Genomic DNA, 20,445 nt, shown 5'->3' with positions numbered 1-20,445 from the left:
TGTAACAATTATACGACTCGTACAGATTGTTAGGAGTAATTGTAAGTATATTTTTTGATAATTTTTTTTATATTACTTTGTTATATATTTTCGTGCAATGCCAAAAGATTTAAAAGATTTGCAAATACATAATAATCTGATATAAATAATATCGTTTTTAAATTTAGATTTCTTAACGATTTTCAGATGTCTATTTTATCGAATCAAACTATACTTTATAGATTAGGTTTATCACATCCCGAGTTAGATATGTTTAATTGCGAGAAATAATGGATTCGCAGGAAGACTCACAGGTTTTGATGGATATGCATATATCCCCCGAATACTCCAAGAGAAAACATCATAAATCTTTCAACACATTTAATAATGGAAGATTTCATTGTTAGAATGACTAGCGTAAGTTATAATGGTGTGAAACTTGACGAGGTATAGAAAAATTATCAGTTGTATGAACAGTACGAATAATTATCAATAATTTAATTAACATGAATAATTAACATTAAGTATAAATAATATAAAATTGCAATTTAAATGCGATGTGATATAAATGGAAAAGAACAAATAATATATAATATATTCTATTAAATTGGAAATTCTTGGTCTCTTCTGGTCTACCTAATGCCGTATTGAATTATAAAATTGGAAGTTGGAATCACACTGTTAATATTTTTATTGTAAAATACATTAAAAAAATTAAAGTTTTTCATAAATTACCTCACTCGCGATGGACAAGATAGATTGATTAAAAAACGATATCTTGTCAAGTTATAAACAAAAAAATATACCGAAGATCTTTTTTCGATTAATAAATTGTTGAATTAATTGTATATCTGAATAAACATGCATATATAGCTTACTTTCGGTAGTGTAAAGTATACGTAGATTATTTTATGTATTTATTATTTTATTAATTATAATTGACTAATAAGAATAACAGAAAGAAGGAAAATGCCATAAATGTCTTTGGTATATTTTTTATCAATCTATATTACAGAAACCAAGCATAATGATAGGAAAAAATTAATTTCTTAAAAATTTTAACTATATTTTGTAAAAAAAAATATTTAGACGTATTTATGTTGTATTAACATCATCATTAAATATGGCTGTAATAAAAAGTATAAATTTAATAGTAGTAAAAGTAACAAAATACATGTTTGTCGAATTATCACATAAGATGGCGAAAAATATTGTTATTAATACGTCATAGTATATGAAAATATTTATATTATTACGTACATTGTGATATATTATATATAGTATAAATATTTATATATTATTACGTAAACTACAATTATATATAACTTGTATATTGCATAAAGATAAAGCTCAAAAGAAAAAAAAATTATTTTTATGTTTTAACTTTATTTCTTTATAGTTTATTAGAATTTCATTTAATTGTAAGTAAAGTCAGTAAAAAAGTATCATCATCCTGCTTCCGATTTTGACTTTCGAGCCGAAGTTGATGATGCATTTTACTTAATCGAATTTACATAATGCTATTTATAAAATAACAATAGCGCTGCTTATTCTTGTGTATCAAAATTATATAATTACATTAAACAGGTAAACAATATAATTCAAAATAACACAGCTAATACTATCTTTTATGATACATCTTAATTATATAATAATCGACGTCGAAGAATATTTTTCATAGATACATATATATGTAAAACTGTGATAATAAAAAAGTAGGTAAATTGTATCAATGCAATTTATATAATATGTGACAATTTGTTTGACTCTAACATTGCAAATAACATATGATGTCAGATTATGTAAAAGAAGTAAATATATTTAGTACGATCCTTCTTGAAAAACTTCGGCCATGTAGTCAATATTTTGGTTCGCATATTCGGAGCGCTTGCTTGAGAATTTCACGAGACAAAATCAGTCATTTTCGAAACGCGGCTTGAACAACATCAAAACCTAGCGGTAACGTCTTAAATAATTTGTATTATTAGTAGCTCCTTTTTTTCTATGATATTAATAATTTTAACAGTTTAATAGTAAATATATTGTATTCTCTCAAACTTGTGTGCAACCCTGATAAAAGTAACGAAGACGAATTACGACAGAGAATTCAGAAGATTTTAGTTCGCAGAGAATAAAAACAATTGGAAAGAATTAGAATCCGACTGGATCTAAGTGAACTTTTTTGTTTTGTATCGGTATAATTCAATAATGTATTAGTGACACATTACTTTTGTTATACATATTTAACGCATTATGTTACGCACCTTCAACTTATTAAACGATTATTTTCTCGATGACTTTTTTTTGCATCAAATTGTATAAATCAAATTGTATAAATAAAAATACATTTTCTAATATCTCTAAAAGTTGCGGATTTAAAATTTTATCACAAACAGTGCATCTTTTGACGAAGTAGAGATTTTGATACGCAGAAAGTATGACTACATTACAAATTTCGGCATCGCGTAGGGTTTTCTTATGCGAAGAGCATACAGTGATGTGTGGAAAACAAGTTGTGGCCTCTTAAATCTTCGTATCACGCTCAATTTCTACAAACTACCTCTAGAGCCAGCAATCGTTAGGATAGAGTTGCCTAAGGTCGGTATATTGTTAGACATACCTTTACAAATGATTGTAAGATTTACTTCCGCCGAGAATTTTCATTTGGTGATCGATAATTATCCCGCTTTCCTTAGACGCGTGGAATATTTTATTAGCTGAAACGGTTTATGGAGAACATTTGAACAGAGAGTTAGCTTACAAATTATCTTTCTCCTCTTATAGGTTATCACCCAAAATGACAAACTCGTTATATAATCTTTTCACTTGGCCACGCGATTAACAACGAACGCTGGTCTTGGCAGTTCCCGACATGTCTCGCAGGATGCTTTTTACGTTGGTCGTGTCTGCAAAAAGGTGACTACAATGAATTTACTCCGGAAGAATTGGAACGAATTTCGTGATGTACTTTGAGAAAATGATACCGGAGTTCAAGCAGGATCACATCGTGCACAGAAAAAAAAAAGTGTTAAATCAAATCTTATATACTTAAACTAACGCGTTCATTGTTTCGTATATACGCAACAATTAATCTTCTTGGAAGAATTTAATAATTTTAAATTTTAACAATATTATAGTCTTATTTTAATATTGTAATTGTCACCTCAAGAATATATAATTATTTAATTCTACTTTAAGAAAATCTTTGATTTAAAAATGTTATTTTCTATCCAAGATTTTCTTTTCCGTTCAAAAAAATTAAATCTTAAATCATGAGAATATATTTTTCTCGATTGAACTATATAAAATGGCTTTATTCAAGTAAGCAATTATCAAGCAATTATATTTTTCTTTAATTAACGCAATATAATCGCATTTTAAGATTTCCGTGTTAAAATTAAATATATTTTCAAAATAAGAATGTCCTTTTTTTCTGTGCGTGCACACACGGTCGTGTAACAGCATTTCAATATAGAGAACTGCTAACCCAGAGTGAAATCATAAATACGCCAAAAATATATATTATGCTGATTGATGCAAAAATTTGCCTAGATAAATGCAATAATTGGTCAACATGAAATATAGATATAGCAACGATGTCCATTTAAACAAGATTAATGCCATATCGCATATAGATTCAACACTCCGTATAAGAGGTATCAGGGTTCACAGAGCAAACATGGAGTTACAATTACTCGAAGGATTATATGAAAATCTACAGGCAAGTCTTGTTTCATTTCTTTGCGAATTATTTCAATGTATGTAGTTTGATATAGTTGTTTTTGCATTTATAATAATCTCGCATACATCATTATTCAAAAATAAAAAATTGTTGTTTTTTTATTTAAATTTCTTAATGTTTTGCAGACTAGCCTTTCCTTGAATCAAGATTTGCTATGGAATTTGGATTTGTCGCATTGAAATTTCGATACTATTTGTTCAATTGCACTTGTGGATTCAAAGGGAAACTCACAGTAGATGGAGCTAGTAAAGTAATAATTCTATTACCGCTGAATTATCATGCATCAGTATTTCACAAAAATAAAGTTGATAATCTTACGAAGAGCTTGAAAGAAAAAGATTTTATGTCCCAAATTACTACAATATGCACGGGAGTGCGATTTGACTAGGTACATTAAAATTGCACATAAATAATTAAGTAATATGATTAATTAGATCTTAATAACTAACCGGAAACAATCTAGTGAAATTACAAATTTTATAATATTACAGTTATATTTTTTATAATCGAGGAAGAAAAAACAATACACAATTTTATATATTTTTTGTTATTTAATTTTTCTTCTTTCAATAATAATTAATTAATATTATTAATATTAATTATAATAATTATTAATATTAATTAATAATTATTCATATTAAATTATGAAATAATTAGCGAAAAGTTACCGTAAACGTTTTTATTGTAAACTTTGTCAAAACAATTAATTTTTTATATGCAATTCCATTTGGTGATTTTCGATAATGTAGATTGATTGAGAGAACTAATGACATTTTATTTCATAGATTTTATTTTTGTAGACTTTTTCATTTTGTTAATAAATAGTTGGGTATATTTCGATTGATTAGTAAATAGTCTATTATTATACAGGGTGTTCTAAAATGTATTTCAAAAATTTAAGGAGATATTCCTCACATCTGAAGGATGAAAAAGAATATATATATGGACATAAGTGCGGAAATGCTTATTTCAGGAGTTATGTTAAAAATACTGTTAGCTGTATTATTTACAGAAGGAAAAATTTAGGATGAATTATTATAGACAAATATGCCACCAGTGCGTGATATTCGAAATCTTCATAACCGTATCACTGCAAGTTGCGAGACAATCCATTGTACGCCAAACATTTTTGAACGCGTCTGTGAATCAATGCGTCGACGTGTCACTGCTTGTATTCAGGAAAATGGTGAACATTTTCAACATTTATTATAACATACTCAAGGTCACATTAAAATCAAATGTAAATAAGCTTAAGTAAACGATTGTCATCTGTAATAATTAATCCTAAATTTTTCCTCGTGTAAGTAATACAGCTAACAGAATTTTCAACATAACTCCTGAAATAAGCATTTCCGCACCTACGTCCATATAACATTTTTTCATCCTTCAGGTGTGAGGAACATTTCCTTAAATTTTTTACATACCTTTTTAGAACACTCCGTATAGTCTACTTTTGAATACGTAAAAACAAAGATGTGCATTAAAAAAGATGCAAGCTAATGAAAAGAATGATTTCTTTGATACATTTTAATAACGCAAATAATAAGACATATAAGAAAGCCAACTTATACTAATATATTTGTGTAAGTAACATTTATGCTTTCTCGCGTATAACATTATCATTCGATATATGCAATAAAGGAATAAAAATTTCATAAATAACAAAGTGCGTATCTGAACAAATATAATAAACGTGTACATATTTAAACTTTTAAATTACTATTACAAATATATGCGTTGCTAATAGATAGTAAAACAGAAAAAAATGTTCATTTTATTTTTTTATTTTACAGAATGGAGCAATTTTATACATTGAAATCTTACATATATGTATATATGCATGTAAAAAAATTAATGGACAAAGCATTATCCTTTTCTGGATTTTTATTCTCAAGATGTAATCGAGATGATGCATTTTACTTATTATTAATCGAATTAAACTTTACGCAATGCAATCTAAAAATAACAAGGGCGGCGCTGTTTATCGTCTGCATCAAAATTACATAATCGAATACTATTAAATGATATAATTCAATGTACGAGTATTTTATTTCAATTACAAAATAATTTGCGTCAGAGTATATTTTGTTCGTATTTGCATAAAATATTACATCCGAAAAATGTAGATACATTTATATGTGTACTACGAAACGTAGATATGTAAATATCACATAAATTGCATCAGTACAAATAAAATAATGACAATTTATTTAGCTTTTACACATTACAAGTAATATATCATTTTCAAATTTCCAAATTACGTGTAAGTTTTGTGAATATTTTCTTATTAAAATATATTAAAGAAAAAAAGTACGTTCAACATTGTAATCAATGTTTAGATTCACGATTTCAGAGCACTGCTATTATTATTAAAACGAAATCAGTAACGATCAAGACGCAAATTATATAAATACAAAGAAAACATACTTTGACGTAAATTATTTTATAATTGAAATTGTACGACACGAAATATAAAGAATGTTTTGTGCGGAAACGAATGTTGTCGTATCATTTCCATATCTTTTTTTTCGCTTTGTCCATATGTGTTATAAAATTTTAATAGTTATAATTAAAATCTATAATCTTTTTTTGTATGTGAAGCATAAAAATAGGAGCAAAGACAATTTATGATTCTCTGTTAACAACAAAAAACAACGTAAAAACGAAGAGAACGGAAATCTGATTAAATTACAAGTGTATTTTTTGGATAGAATACAAATTCGACATTAAAGAAATTATTTTTGTCACACATAGCCAACGCATTTCTAATTTATATAAAATGGAAAAGGAGCGATAAATATCTATGGTCTACGGTCTCGGTAACTTTCTTCATGTTACATAAATATTATTATATAATTCTGATAAAGCTCAATAAAAGAACTCCAATACTCAGGTTTATCTCTTAGGACTTATTATTTAATACTTATTGATCTTTTTGGAAAGTAGAGATTTTTATTTATAAAAAAAAATGGACAAGGCTAAAAAATTAGAAAAGATTGAATTTATAGTTTCTGCACCAGACAGAGTTATTTTATACGGAAAATCTTTGGCAATATATGGTAAACATATTATAGCGAGCAGAATAGATCTTCGTATCACGCTCAAATTCCACCAATTATCTCTAGAGTCAAGAATCATTAAGCTATAATTTCCTCATGTCCATATATCGTTAGACATACCTTTACAAATGATTGCAAACTTCATTTCCGATGAGAATTTTAATTTAGTTGCCGATGTTTATATTCTGTTCTTTAAACACATGCAATGTTTTATCACCTTAAACGGTCTGTATTGCACATTCTTGTTTTTATCTTTAGTTTTATGAGAGTGAAATTTCATAACAAGGGTCAATAAAAAAATAAATAAATAAAGACCTAACCATTTCCAATTATCTTTTGAGACATTGAAGTTAATATTACATCTTATTTAATTAATTATATTAAATTTAATGCAACGCAATCTATATAAAACGATAAAAATAGCACAGTTAAGTTTTTGCGGTAAAATTATAAAATGAAATAAAATTAAATGACATAATTCAATAAACAGTATTTGTGTATATATTGTATATATACACATATTTTTTTATTTTTTCCGTATAAAATATTGCATGCATGTACTTAAACATATTTAGATGTATATATGCAAAACTCGTGCATATTATAAAATTGCTATATATGAAATATTATTTTAAATACAGTGAGATAATGACAATTTGTTCATAACATTGAAAGTAATGTATTATTTTTATAATTATGTTCTGTTTTAATAATTTCTTATGAAAATATTGAGAAAATTTGACATTGAAGTTCATATTTAGAATTATGATTTCGAGGCATTGTTATCATATTTAGGAAAAATCAAAAACGATCGAAACGTATACAACAAGAAATATAAACGTTGTCTTGCGCGAGAACGAACGTTTCAAATTTTTATTGTCAGTAACTATTTTATTTGGTCCATGATAAGGATTCAATAGATGAAAATGTATCATTTCGATTTACATGTAAAACCTTGAAAGAAGAAACCAATTACGATTAATCTGCAGATAAAGGAAGAGCAGGAAATCGAGAATTTGATTAAATATATTTCCTGTAAGTATATCAATTTAATAATAAGTATTGACGACGAATTTCCTTTTGTTATAATCTGTAACTCATATTATACATTTGTGCAGAGTGATAAGAAGCGACAAATATATCATATCTTCGTCACATGAATACATGTTACGTAGCAAATACATTTGGCATGGTTTTAATAAATAGAAGGCACGCAAATTTACTTTTCTGCGCTCTACTGTTGAACGATACTGTTTGCAACTTCCATTTCTTTGAAAAAGCAAATATTCTTATCCATAAAAAGGATGATTGAATTTAAGATTTCCGCACCGGGTAGAATTATCTTAAGCGGAGAGTATGCGGCGATATATGGAAAAAACTTTGTGATGGCCAATTTAAATCGTCGTACTACGCTTAAATTCGCCGAAATAATTAAATATAAATTATTTAGAAAAACTTGTAACATAGAATTCCCTGATGTTGGTTTATCATTGAATTTACCTTTTGAATTAGTTAAAAATTTCCTCCATAGTTGTGATATTATTGGCACGAATAATGCCCGCTTGTTTAAATATGTGCAATACTTTATTACCGTCAACGGTATGTGGAGTACATATGAGCAAAGATTTAGTTTACAAATGTTTTTTTTCTCGCTTTTTTTTATCGTTCGTCGAGAGCAACTCGATATAAGATCTTTTTGCGTACACGTGAAGACGGAAATACCGATGCACGCTGGTCTTGGCAGCACGACATCGTTCGCGGTATGTGTCGCGGCATGCTTTCTACATTGGTCGCGTCTACAGAGAGGTGATCATAATGAATTTAGTTTTGATGAATTACTACTGATTGGGACATCTGCCGTGGAATGCAGGAAACCTATATGTAACGCTATGTATATGATGGACATTCCTGTATGTTTAAACAGTAACGTAGCTATGAGATGTCAATTGCTTAATTGCTACTTAGCTTACAATATTTCCACTTTTTTGACGCCAGAAAAGAGAATTCTTTTGATCGATTCGACAGTTTGCCAGAATAAGTACAAACAAATAGAGTATGTGGCCCAATTAAAACGTTTTTATCCCGAAATTATCGATCGCCATTTGAATACAATAGATGAAATATCAAATAATATTTCAACAAAGTTAGCATTAGATGATCAGTTCGATATATTACAGGTATATTTTTTTCACTTCTTTACAAGCGACAATATTACTTCGTTGTATAATGTTTTTGTGTAATATCATCTAAAAGATGTGCAAATATAATTATCCGATACAAATGCAGTATTGTTTTTTAATTTATATATTTTAATACTTTATAGAATTACATTCAAATGAATCAACATGTGTTATCTGAGTTAAATTTGTCGAATGAAAAATTGAATGATATTTCCGAAATTGCATACGTTTATGGTTACGTGGGAAAACTTACAGGTATTGGTGAAAGGAAATTTGCATATATTTTGCTACGACCGGGTATTTCAGGAGAAGAAATTGGTAATATTTCCGCACACCTAGAGTCCAATTTTCCTGTTACGGTAACTAGCATAAGTTGTGACGGAATAAGAATTGAGGATTAATATTAAATTTATCGATTTATAATTATATAAATAAATAAATAATAACAACAGCTAACAATAAATGTAAACAAAATTGTGGCGCAATTACTAATTCAAGTACTGTTTCAAAGAACAACATGCACTTTTGTTTAACATATTCTTTTATTTAAAGTTTGTTGTTTGTGATTGACACCGTATTAAATTACGAAGTTCAAAATGAGGACTAATTGAATATTCTAAAATATGTCGAATACGTCGATATTAGTTTCTTCTTTCGTATGCTATCCCTTTATTTCGAAAATACAAATTGAACAAAGATGTTGCCAAGATAATAATGCGAGGCGATAAAACATACCACAGTCTTTTTCAGTTCGCAAATTAATAGATATACATAGGATTCATAATTCAAGTTTATAAATTACATAATGCTATTACTGAATAAAAATGGGTCAATTAGTACTAGATTAGTACTAAATTAGTACTAAATTATTTTTTTCGTAATGATTAATAAAGAATTAGTAAAATAGAATTCATGAAATAAAATTCTTTGGATATTGTTTTTTAGGCGGATAATGTTCATAGCTGTACGGTTAATAATGCGCGTGACTATATTTTCTCTGCTGCGTAGTTTAAGGTTTTTCGACTCATTTTCCATTTTCTAACAAATAACAATGTTATGTAGTTCGTGAAAGCAAATTATGAAATACATTTTATATTTATGATCAATTATTAAATATGATATAATTTTAGACACATATAGTTTGGTTACACATGTATTTATTATATTATTAATTCATAATAATAAAAGAGACCATTTTCGATATATTTTATCACTGTCGAATAAAATGACATATGAAAAGAGCTAATAAGCTCATAAAATGACAATAAGAAGCTTATTTTAATAAATTGCTAAAAGAAATTATCTATTCCTTTATTATTACTTAACACGGATTTAGTAAAACAGAAATCGTAATAGTGATAAAGTTTCGAATAAATATATGAATTATTTATAACTTATTATAAATTTATAATTTATAAATTTTTTAATATATTTAAAATCATAATTTATCATTATATATGAGTTATAATTATATATATATAATTATATGAATAATTATATGTACATATATATTATCACAATTATACATATGTGTATATAAATATAATTATAAATACATGTATTACAAATTTATATAAAATATAATTATATAATTTATATAATTACAGAAAAATAATGATATATAAATATAAATATTAATTATATATAAATATATATATAAAAATTATATATAAATATATAATTAATATGTGAATTATTTATTAATTATATAAGAATTAAAAAGCAATAGAAAATTTCGATTTTGCGATTTTTAATAATAATGCGTTCTGCAATAATATGGAAAATGACTATTTTGCTATGACATAAAATATTTTTATGTATTATTATAAGAAAATTAGAATTGTACAATAAATAGAGATAAAGAAAAAAATATTAATCACCTTTTTTTCATTTTTGTTTTCAGTTTTATATATTGAAAATTTATTTATTTTTAAAAAAGTAAATAGAAAGAGGTAAAATTATATCCTGCTCCGTACCGTGATACGTATTATTGAGTTTTATGTATGTACAAATGCGATCTGTAAAATAACAAACATAACGCTATTTATCATTTACGTCAAAATTATATGATTAAATACTAACAATATAGTTAAACCATGTAGTTTGAATAATGTAGGTGTTGCATTTTCGATTATCTTTATCCTTCATATTGATTAACAAAGTTAAAGTAAATTTTTATTTGTAATAGATATTGTGTACATATATTGTAATATTGCTTAAATATCACGTACATTATGTCAATGCGAATGAGATAATTTTAATAAAAAATGATACATTTAATTATTTTCTGATTATTTACAAATATATATAAATATATTTATATATTACATATACGTTTGAATGACTTTTGATGAAAGCATTAAGAAACTTTATGATGTCAGATTATGCAAAAAAAGTAAATATTTAGTACGATCCTTCTTGATAAACTTCGATCATGTAGTCAATATTTTGGTTCGCATATTCGTGGCGCTTGAGAATTTTACGAGACAAAATCAGTCATGATCGAAACGCGGCTTGAACAACATCAAAAGCGATAACGTCTTAAATAATTGAACAACATTAAAAGCAATAACGTCTTAAATAATTTGTATTAATAGTAGCTCCTCTTTTTCTATGATATTAATAATTTTAATAGTAAATATATTGTATTCTCTCAAACTTGTGTGCAATCTTGAAAGAAGTAGCGGAGACGAATTATGACAGAGAATTCAGAAGGTTTTAGTTCGCAGAGAATAAAAACAATTGGAAAGAATTAAAATCCGACTGGATCTAAGTGAACTTTTTTGTTTTGTATCGATATAATTCAATAATGTATTAGTGACACGTTACTTTTGTTATACATATTTAACGCATTATGTTACGCACCTTCAACTTATTAAACGATTATTTTCTCGATGACTTTTTTTCGCATCAAATTGTATAAATCAAATTGTAAATAAAAATACATTTTCTAATATCTATCTCTAAAAGTTGCGAATTTAAAATTTTATCACAAACAGTGCATCTTTTGACGAAGTAGAGATTTTGATACGTAGAAAGTATGACTACATTCCAAATTTCGGCACCGCGTAGGGTTTTCTTATGCGAAGAGCATACAGTGATGTGTGGAAAATAAGTTGTGGCCTCTTAAATCTTCGTACCACGCTCAATTTCTACAAACTACCTCTAGAGCCAGGAATCGTTAGGATAGAGTTGCCTAAGGTCGGTATATTGTTAGACATACCTTTACAAATGATTGTAAGCTTTACTTCCGGCGAGAATTTTCATTAGGTGATCGATAATTATCCCGCTTTCCTTAGACTCGTGGAATATTTTATCAGCTGAAACGGTTTATGGACAACATTTGAGCAGAGAATTGACTTACAAATTATCTTTTTCCTCTTATGGGTTATCACCCAAAATGAGAAACTCGTTATAAGTAGTAGTATATTTATTGATTAATTTTATACAATTTATGTCAATATTTCATAAATTATGTAAATATTTCATTCTCCTATCTATTCTAATACATTTAATCAGTCTTTGTATACCTATCTAAAACCTATCTCCTCCCTTCCAAGTATCCTCTCGCTCTCTCTCCTCTCTGCACTCCTTCCTCTCCACGTACTTATTGACTTTTCTGAATTTCTTTTTCTCTTCTTTTTATTTTCCACCTATTATTTCCTTTCTTTTCTCCTCTTCCTTCCGTTTCCACAGTACTTCCTTCATCCTTCCTAGACTTCTTTTTTCTCCCTCTAGTATCTCTCTCCACTTCCCATTTTTATTTTTAACCTTTCCACAGTTTTCAAATACATGCTCGTAGCTTTCCTCTTCTTTGCTGCATAATCTGCACAACCTTTCCTCTTCTTTTAGCCAGAACATGCACTTTCTGCTTTCATTTCCTGTTCTAAACCTAGCCACCGTACTTAATTAATCTTTTCTTAGTCTTTGGCCTCTCTCCATGTATCTCCTTCCGTGTTCTTCCAAGAGTACTTGATCTCTTCTGCGTATCTTGAATCCTTTATCCTTTCTTCTTTATAATTTGTCTGTATTTCCCTGCCTTTCTCCTCCAATCTTTGCCACACTGACTCTTTCCTACCTTTATTTTCCCAATACTTTTCTATTGACCATCCTCTTTTCTTCAAGAATTCTCTCTTGTCTCCTTGGCTTTTTTCTTCTCTTCTTCTCTCTTGTATTTTCCAGCATTCTCCCAGGATCGTGTTTCTTTCTTGTTTTTCCAACTTTTCTTCATATTTTAATGCTCTTTTTCCTATCTTAATTATTAAATCATCCCTGTTTGTTTCTTTCATCACTATGTAATCCGGTGTATTCTTGTCAAGCTTTAGCACCCATTTAATATATTTCCTTTGTATTCTTTCAAGTTCTTTCCTTTCTTTCCATCCCCAAATTTCGGCTCCATACATCATTACTGATTCTATTAGTGCATCGAATAATCTCATCCTTTTATCCCAATCTTCTTTAAATTTCCTCTCTCCTATGCTCCAAATTCTTCCTACTACGCTTTTAGCTTTACCTTCTAGCTTCTTAATTTGTCCTTCATCACTGCTGTTGCCCTTCATTATGTATCCCAGATATGTAAATTCTTTCACTTCTTCTATTACTTCCTCTTTCCATTTGAATTCTAATCTGGTTCTCCTTCCTTGTCCTTTTCTGAACACCATTATCTTTGACTTTTCCGTATTCAATTCCAAGCCTTTTTTTTCCAAATACTTTCCCAATCTCTCTATCATCTCTTTTAGCCCTTCTGGCGTAGTGGACATTAGTGCAACATCGTCTGCATATGACAGTGAGTAAATTTTCTTTCTCCCTAATACTACGCCTCCTTCTTGTACTTTTTTCATCTCCTCTTCCAAATCCGCAAGGCTCACATTGAACAAGGTCGGGCTGAGGGGGCATCCTTGTCTGACTCCTTTCTTCAGTTCCATTGATCTTACTCTTTTCTCCTTTATCTTTATTGTGCTCTTTGTTCCTGTATATATGTCCCTTATTCTTTCCGTTATATTTTCTTCTATACCTATTTTCTCCAGCATGTTCCAAATTTCTTCCCTTTTTAGTCTGTCAAATGCTCCTTTCATGTCTGCGAATAGCACGCATAACTTTCCTTTTTCTCTTCTTATTGATTCATTTATCGCATTCTTTAGGATATATACCGCATCAATTGTGCCTCTTTCCTTCCTAAATCCTAATTGAGTCTCACTAAGACCTTTTTTCTCTTCTAAATTTTTACTTAACTTTCTTCTTATTATTTCTGTATAAATTTTATAACTCGTGTCCATCAACGTTATTCGTCTATAATTTTCCGCTTTTTTCTTGTCTCCTTTTTTATATATCGGTGTTATTATACCTTCCTTCCATTCTTTTGTTAACTTTCCTCCATTCCACATTTTATTTAAAATTTCCTTCATTTTTCCTCTTAGCTTTTCAATTCCGTAGATCCATGCCTCGTTACCTATTCCGTCTGGCCCTACTGCCTTCTTCTTTTTTAGCTTCCTTATTGTCACTTCAATTTCCTCTTCTGTAATCTCTTCTGTTATCTTGCAATCCGCTCCTCTGCTTCCGCCTTTTTCCAGTTCCTCATTGGTCACCTCCTCAGTTCTCTCTCCCTCCTCACCTATATCTATTTCTGTTCCTCCTAACTGTTTTGTAAAGTGTTTTATCCAATCTTCTCTTCTTATGTTTTCGTCTATTCCTTCTCTTCCATTCCTATTTTGATTTACGATTTCCCAAAACTTCTTCTCCGTTTTATCCCTTCTCATTTCTTCTATAATTTTTTCTCCTTCCTTCTCTAGCTTCTCCTTCAGTAGTTTCTTGTATTCTTTTCTTGCTTCATAAAATCTCTTCTGCCCTTTTCCTTCCTTCTTGCAGAGCTTTAGTAAATTCTTCAGTTCTCTCTTTTTCTGTCTGCATTCCTTATCGTACCATCTTTCTTTCCTAACTTTTTCTTCGATTGTCTTTTTTGGTATAGCTTTCCTTATTATTTCTTTTAGTTCTTTCCAGTTTTTTGCCCTAACTATTTCTTCTTCCTTTAGGTTTTCTTGATATTTTCTGATTCCTTCCTGTGTCCAATCCGTTATTTCTTTCCTTATCTCCTTTCTCCTCTCTTCTGTTTTTTCCTTCCATGTTACTTCTATTCGCATATGATCTGACTCTATTTTATCTCCAATTTTCATGTGCTGTATAATTTCTTTCCCGCTTATATTCGTTAACAGGTAGTCAATCGTTGTCATACCTCTTGGGCCTATATATGTAAATTCTCCTTCTTCGTCTCCATTCATGTTACCGTTTGTTATATACAATCCATTATTTCTTACTTCCTCCAACATTTTTTCTCCTTCTTTGTTAACTGTTTTATCCCTTGATTTTCTATTTCTTTCCTTCTCCATTTCGCTTCTTAGGTTGAAAGTTTCTTCTTCCTCTAGCCATCCTTCTTCTTCTCCTATCCTCGCATTGAAATCTCCTCCAATTATAGTTATCGTCCTCTCATTGTCTTCCAAAACTTTCTTGATTTCTTTCCAGTTTTCCTTTTTCTTCTCATTCATGTATGTGACAATTATCCTGTAGGTTTTTTCCTTCTTTTTCACTTCTACTGCTATTACTTCTTCTGTCGCTCTTAATCTCCTTTGTGCATCCATTAATCCTCTCCTTATGCCTAAGATTATTCCTCCCTTCGCTCTTCCCTTCTTATTATCTTTTCTTGCTTCTACGCATTCTATATCAAAATCTTTAAGCTTTTCTTTAATCCATTCTTCTTTCTCTTTTATTATCCAAGTTTCTACTAATCCTATTATATCAAATCTCTTTATATACTCTAATTTATCCTCCTTATTCTCTGTCATTCCTGCTATATTCCAAATTACCATTTTAATTTCTTTCTTGTTTTTCTTGCTGTATTCCTTTCTTTCCTCTTTTTGTATCTTCCTCACTTTTTCGAAAAAATTTTCCTCTCCATTCATCGAACCTGTGTTCTTCATTTTCTACTATAATTTTATTATATCCTACTCTTACGTTCTTACCTTCATCTTTATATTCTCGTGCCTTTTTCCATACTATTTCTCTGTTCCTCCTTTCTTTGAATGTGAGATCGTGATCTATGTATATTTTGGTTCCTTTTAGTCTGTTTTTATTCTCCATAATCTTTTCCTTTTCTTCTCTGCTGCTGCACTGCGCCTCTACTAATTCTCTTCTTCCTTTTATTATCCAAATCTTTATCAGCCTGATTTCTATCCCTAACTCCTTCTTAAGCCATTCTTCCACCATTTCTTTTTTTATCTCCTCCTTTATATTTATTCCTGTTATAATGATGTTTTTCTTCCTTATTTCCCTGTTCCATTCTTCCCACCTTTTTTCCTCCATGTCGTTATCCTGACTCTTCTTTTCTTTCTTCTCCTCTTGTTTCCTCTCTTGTTCCTCATCCTTTCTCTCCATCTCCTTCATCTTCTTTATTTCCTCTTCAACCTTTTGCATCGCTTTTTCTATATTTTCCATCTTCTTTTTCTCTTCTTCTTTTTCCCTTACCTTCTCCTCCTCTTCTTTTTTCTCTTTTTCTTCTATCCTCTCTATTAATTCTTTGATCTTCTCCTCCATGTCCTGCATCCTCTTCTCCATTTCCTCCCATCTTTTGTCCACTTTTCTTATTAATGCCTGAGCCTCTTGTCTTTCTTTCCTTATCTCTTCTCTCTCCCTTCTACTCTCCCTCAGTTCGACCATTATCTTTTCCATCAAGTTCTCCTCCATCTCTCTCTCTCCCTCAGACCGCTCCTTCTCTGAATTCAACTCTGTTTTCTCTCCCCACTCTTCGTTTAGTGCATCGATTTCCTGTGCTGTCACAGGATTTTCTCTTTCTGCTTGAACTATTCTGTCTCTTCTTGGTGATCTGTTTAATCTTTTCCTATTTTCAGACTCCCTCAGCAAATTTTCTACTGTCTCCTCTTCTTCCTTTTTTTTGTTCTTCCCTTCTTCTTGCTTCTCTTCTTCTTCGCACTTTTTTTTCCGCAGGTCCTATTCCCTTCCGGGCTTTCCAGTATTTTCCTTTTGCTTGAACTCCTATTCAAAAACTCACCAATATCCCGTGTGTGTTCTGCCCCCTTTCTTGGTCTTCCCCTCCTTCTTGCACTACCCTCCCCCGCAGTGAATGAGTTCGCTCTTTTCCCTCTTTCCACTAACGGTGTTCCGAACGTCTCTTCCTCTTCACCTTCTACCCCTCTGGTTACTTCCTCCTGTTCCTCGTTCCTTGTTTCGTTCTTCCTCGGTGTCTCTTCCCTGTCTTCACTCTGCATACTCTATGACCATCGAGGCCTTTTCCTTTTGTGTTAGGCTTGAGGTTCAGGTTCTTCACCTCGCGTCACTTTCCTCTCTATATCCTTCCTGCTCTATGGCCGGATTCGGGCCTTCTCTTGTGAGTCAGGTCCCAATCCCGCCTTTTCTCCTACCTCGCTTTTACTGTCTATCTTCTTCTGTCTTATCTTCCTCTCTTTCTTCCTCTCACTTTCTTCCTTGCTCCTTTTACACCTTATTATTAATCCTTCACTCCGCCACTTCCTTCACCCTTTCATCGCCTTTTCACTTGATCAGCTCCAAAATCAGAACAAAATCACTAAAAAATTCCGACTAGGATTGTAGCCTCTGGAAGAATATTCGCATATGAGGCTTGCAAAAGCCCACGTCATGCTTTGACGTCGTTGGGCGCGTATGATGTATTATCAATAATTCTTATTTCAACGGAGTTTAACATATCCAATTTATATATACCACAGAATTCGCCAGTAACTATTCACAGTCCAGTGGTCCAGTTTTAGACAAAAAGAATTCCACTTTTATACCTTCACAATATGCACTCCAAAAGCGAAGCTCCTCGACACACGTCCACACGCCACGACCTCCAAATCTCATCCCCTCGAAAAACTCTTTATATAATCTTTTCATTTGACCACACGATTAACAACGAACGCTGCATTAGTTCCCGATATGTCTCACAGGATGCTTTTTATGTTGGTCGTGTCTGCAGAAAGGTGACCACAATGAATTTACTCCGGAAGAATTGGAACGAATTTCGTGATGTACTTTGAGAAAATGATGACCGGAGTTCAAGCAGGATCACATCGTGCACTGAAAAAAAATAAGTGTTAAATCAAAATTTATATACTTAAACTAACGCGTTCATTGTTTCGTATTTACGCAACAATTAATCTTTTTGGAAGAATTTAATAATTTTAAATTTTAACAATATTATAGTCTTATTTTAATATTGTAATTGTCACCTCAAGAATATATAATTATTTAATTCTACTTTAAGAAAATTATAATCTTTGATTTAAAAATGTTATTTTCTATCCAAGATTTTCTTTTCCATTCAAGAAAATTAAATCTTAAATCATGAGAATATATTTTTCTCGATTGAATTATATAAAATGGCTTCATTCAAGTAAGCAATTTTATTCAAGCAATTATATTCTTCTTTAATTAACGCAATATAATCTCATTTCAAGATTTCCATGATAAAACTAAATATATTTTCAAAATAAGAATGTCCTTTTTTTCTGTGCGTGCACACACGGTCGTGTAACAGCATTTCAATATAGAGAACTGCTAACCTAAAGAGTGAAATCATAAATACGCCAGAAATATTATGCTGATTGATGCAAAAATTTGCCTAGGTAAAATGCAATAATTGATCAACATGAAATATAGATATAGGTACGCCGTCGATGTCCATTTAAACAAGATTAATGCTATATCGCATATAGATTCAACACTCCGTATAAGAGGTATCAGGGTTCACAGAGCAAACATGGAGTTACAATTACTCGAAGGATTACATGAAAATCTACAGGCAAGTCTTGTTTCATTTCTTTGCGAATTATTTCATTGTATATAGTTTGATATCGTTGTTTTTGCATTTATAATAATCTCGCATACATCATTATTCAAAAATAAAAATTGTTGTTTTTTTATTTAAATTTCTTAATGTTTTGCAGACTAACCTTTCCTTGAATCAAGATTTGCTATGGAATTTGGATTTGTCGCATTCAAATTTTGATACTATTTGTTCAATTGCAAACACTTGTAAATTCAAAAAGAAACTCACAGTAGATGGAGCTAGTAAGGTAATAATTCTATTACTGCCCAATTATCATGCATCAGTATTTCACAAAAATAAAGTTGGTAATCTTATGAAGAGCTTGAAAGAAAAAGGTTTTATGTCCCAAATTACTACAATATGCACGGGAGTGCGACTTGACTAGGTACATTAAAATTGCACATAAATAATTAAGTAATATGATTAATTAAATCTTAATAACTAACCGAAAACAATCTAGTGAAATTACAAATTTTATAATATTACAGTTATATTTTTTATAATCGAGGAAGAAAAAACAATACACAATTTTATATATTTTTTGTTCCTTAACTTCTCTTCTTTCAATAATAATTAATGAATATTATCAATATTAATTATAATAATTATTAATATTAATTAATAATTATTCATATTAAATTATGAAATAATTAGCGAGAAGTTACCGTAAATATTTTTATTGTAAACTTTGTCAAAACAATTAATTTTTTATATGCAACTCCATTTGGTGATTTTCGATAATGTAGATTGATTGAGAGAACTAATGACATTTCATTTCATAGATTTTATTTTTGTAGACTTTTTCATTTTGTTAATAAATAGCTGTGTATATTTCGATTGATTATTAAATAGTCTATTATTACACAGGGTGTTCTAAAATGTACGTCAAAAATTTAAGGAGATATTCCTCACACACCTAAAGGATGAAAAAAAATATATATATGGACATAGGTGCGGAAATGCTTATTGCAGGAGTTATTTTAAAAATACTGTTAGCTGTATTATTTACACAAGGAAAAATTTAGGATTAATTATTATAGACAAAAATGCCACCAGTGCGTGATATTCGAAATCTTCATAACCGTATCACTGCAGGTTGCGAGACAATCCGCTGTACGCCAGTCATTTTGGAACGTATCTGTGAATCAATGCGTCGACGTGTCACTGCTTGTATTCAGGAAAATAGTCAACATTTTCAACATTTATTATAACATACTCAAGGTCACATTAAAATCAAATGTAAATAAGCCTAAGTAAACGATTGTCGTCTGCAATAATTAATCCTAAATTTTTCCGCGTGTAAGTAATACAGCTAACAGTATTTTCAATATAACTCCTGAAATAAACATTCCCGCACCTATATCCATATAACATTTTTTCATCCTTCAGGTGTGAGGAATATCTCCTTACATTTTTTACATACCTTTTTAGAACACTCCGTATAGTCTACTTTTGAATACGTAAAAAACAAAGATGCATTAAAAAAGATGCAAGATAATGAAAAGGATGATTTTTTTGGTACATTTTAATAAACGCAAATAATATGACATATAAAGAAGCCAACTTATACTAATATATTTGGGTAAGAAACATTTATGCTTTCTCGCGTATAACATTATCATTCGATAA

General features: G+C 29.8%; 3 protein-coding genes and 1 long non-coding RNA gene across 4 annotated transcripts; 3 read left to right on the top strand and 1 right to left on the bottom strand.

The window, feature by feature from the left end:
- Nucleotides 1-1,834: 1,834 nt before the first annotated feature.
- LOC112637309 lies at nt 1,835-2,992 on the top strand. Its single transcript, XR_003122498.1, has 3 exons — nt 1,835-1,938; nt 2,376-2,577; nt 2,764-2,992. It is a non-coding gene; the product is annotated as an uncharacterized LOC112637309 (long non-coding RNA).
- Nucleotides 2,993-7,584: 4,592 nt separating this feature from the next.
- LOC112637326 (mevalonate kinase-like) lies at nt 7,585-9,361 on the top strand. Its single transcript, XM_025406767.1, has 3 exons — nt 7,585-7,815; nt 7,899-8,957; nt 9,104-9,361. The coding sequence occupies exons 2-3, from the start codon at nt 8,085-8,087 to the stop codon at nt 9,359-9,361; spliced, it is 1,131 nt and encodes a 376-aa protein (XP_025262552.1). The 5' UTR covers nt 7,585-7,815; nt 7,899-8,084.
- Nucleotides 9,362-12,880: 3,519 nt separating this feature from the next.
- LOC112637325 (golgin subfamily A member 6-like protein 22) lies at nt 12,881-16,445 on the bottom strand. Its single transcript, XM_025406766.1, has 3 exons — nt 15,974-16,445; nt 14,305-15,798; nt 12,881-14,175 (listed from the first exon to the last, which is right to left on the bottom strand). The coding sequence occupies exons 1-3, from the start codon at nt 16,443-16,445 to the stop codon at nt 12,881-12,883; spliced, it is 3,261 nt and encodes a 1,086-aa protein (XP_025262551.1).
- A 2,021-nt stretch (nt 16,446-18,466) lies between these two features.
- LOC112637324 lies at nt 18,467-19,201 on the top strand. The gene is made up of 3 exons (XM_025406765.1): nt 18,467-18,613; nt 18,704-18,789; nt 18,935-19,201. Exons 1-3 carry the CDS (start codon nt 18,586-18,588, stop codon nt 19,199-19,201), a joined length of 381 nt encoding a protein of 126 aa, XP_025262550.1. The 5' UTR covers nt 18,467-18,585.
- Nucleotides 19,202-20,445: the final 1,244 nt, after the last annotated feature.

Source organism: Camponotus floridanus, unplaced genomic scaffold (genome assembly GCF_003227725.1).
Source record: "Camponotus floridanus strain SB8 unplaced genomic scaffold, Cflo_v7.5 scaffold152, whole genome shotgun sequence".
Taxonomy (NCBI): Eukaryota; Metazoa; Arthropoda; class Insecta; order Hymenoptera; family Formicidae; genus Camponotus; species Camponotus floridanus.
Note: the sequence above shows the minus strand (reverse complement) of the source record. Positions and strands in the feature narration are given on the sequence as shown.

Bases quoted from the DNA above. Each gene is read 5' to 3' on its own strand.
- LOC112637326 (XM_025406767.1), top strand. From the start codon at position 8,085: ATGATTGAATTTAAGATTTCCGCACCGGGTAGAATTATCTTAAGCGGA. The intron at 8,958-9,103 runs GTATATTTTTTT...AATACTTTATAG, and splicing joins ATCAGTTCGATATATTACAG to AATTACATTCAAATGAATCA.
- LOC112637325 (XM_025406766.1), bottom strand. From the start codon at position 16,445: ATGGAAAATATAGAAAAAGCGATGCAAAAGGTTGAAGAGGAAATAAAG. The intron at 15,799-15,973 runs GTAAGAACGTAA...GGAATATAGCAG, and splicing joins ACGAGAATATAAAGATGAAG to GAATGACAGAGAATAAGGAG. The intron at 14,176-14,304 runs GTATAATAACAC...GTAAAAATTTAG, and splicing joins AACAAAAGAATGGAAGGAAG to AAGAGAAAAAAGGTCTTAGT.
- LOC112637324 (XM_025406765.1), top strand. From the start codon at position 18,586: ATGCTGATTGATGCAAAAATTTGCCTAG. The intron at 18,614-18,703 runs GTAAAATGCAAT...TATCGCATATAG, and splicing joins TGATGCAAAAATTTGCCTAG to ATTCAACACTCCGTATAAGA. The intron at 18,790-18,934 runs GCAAGTCTTGTT...AATGTTTTGCAG, and splicing joins GATTACATGAAAATCTACAG to ACTAACCTTTCCTTGAATCA.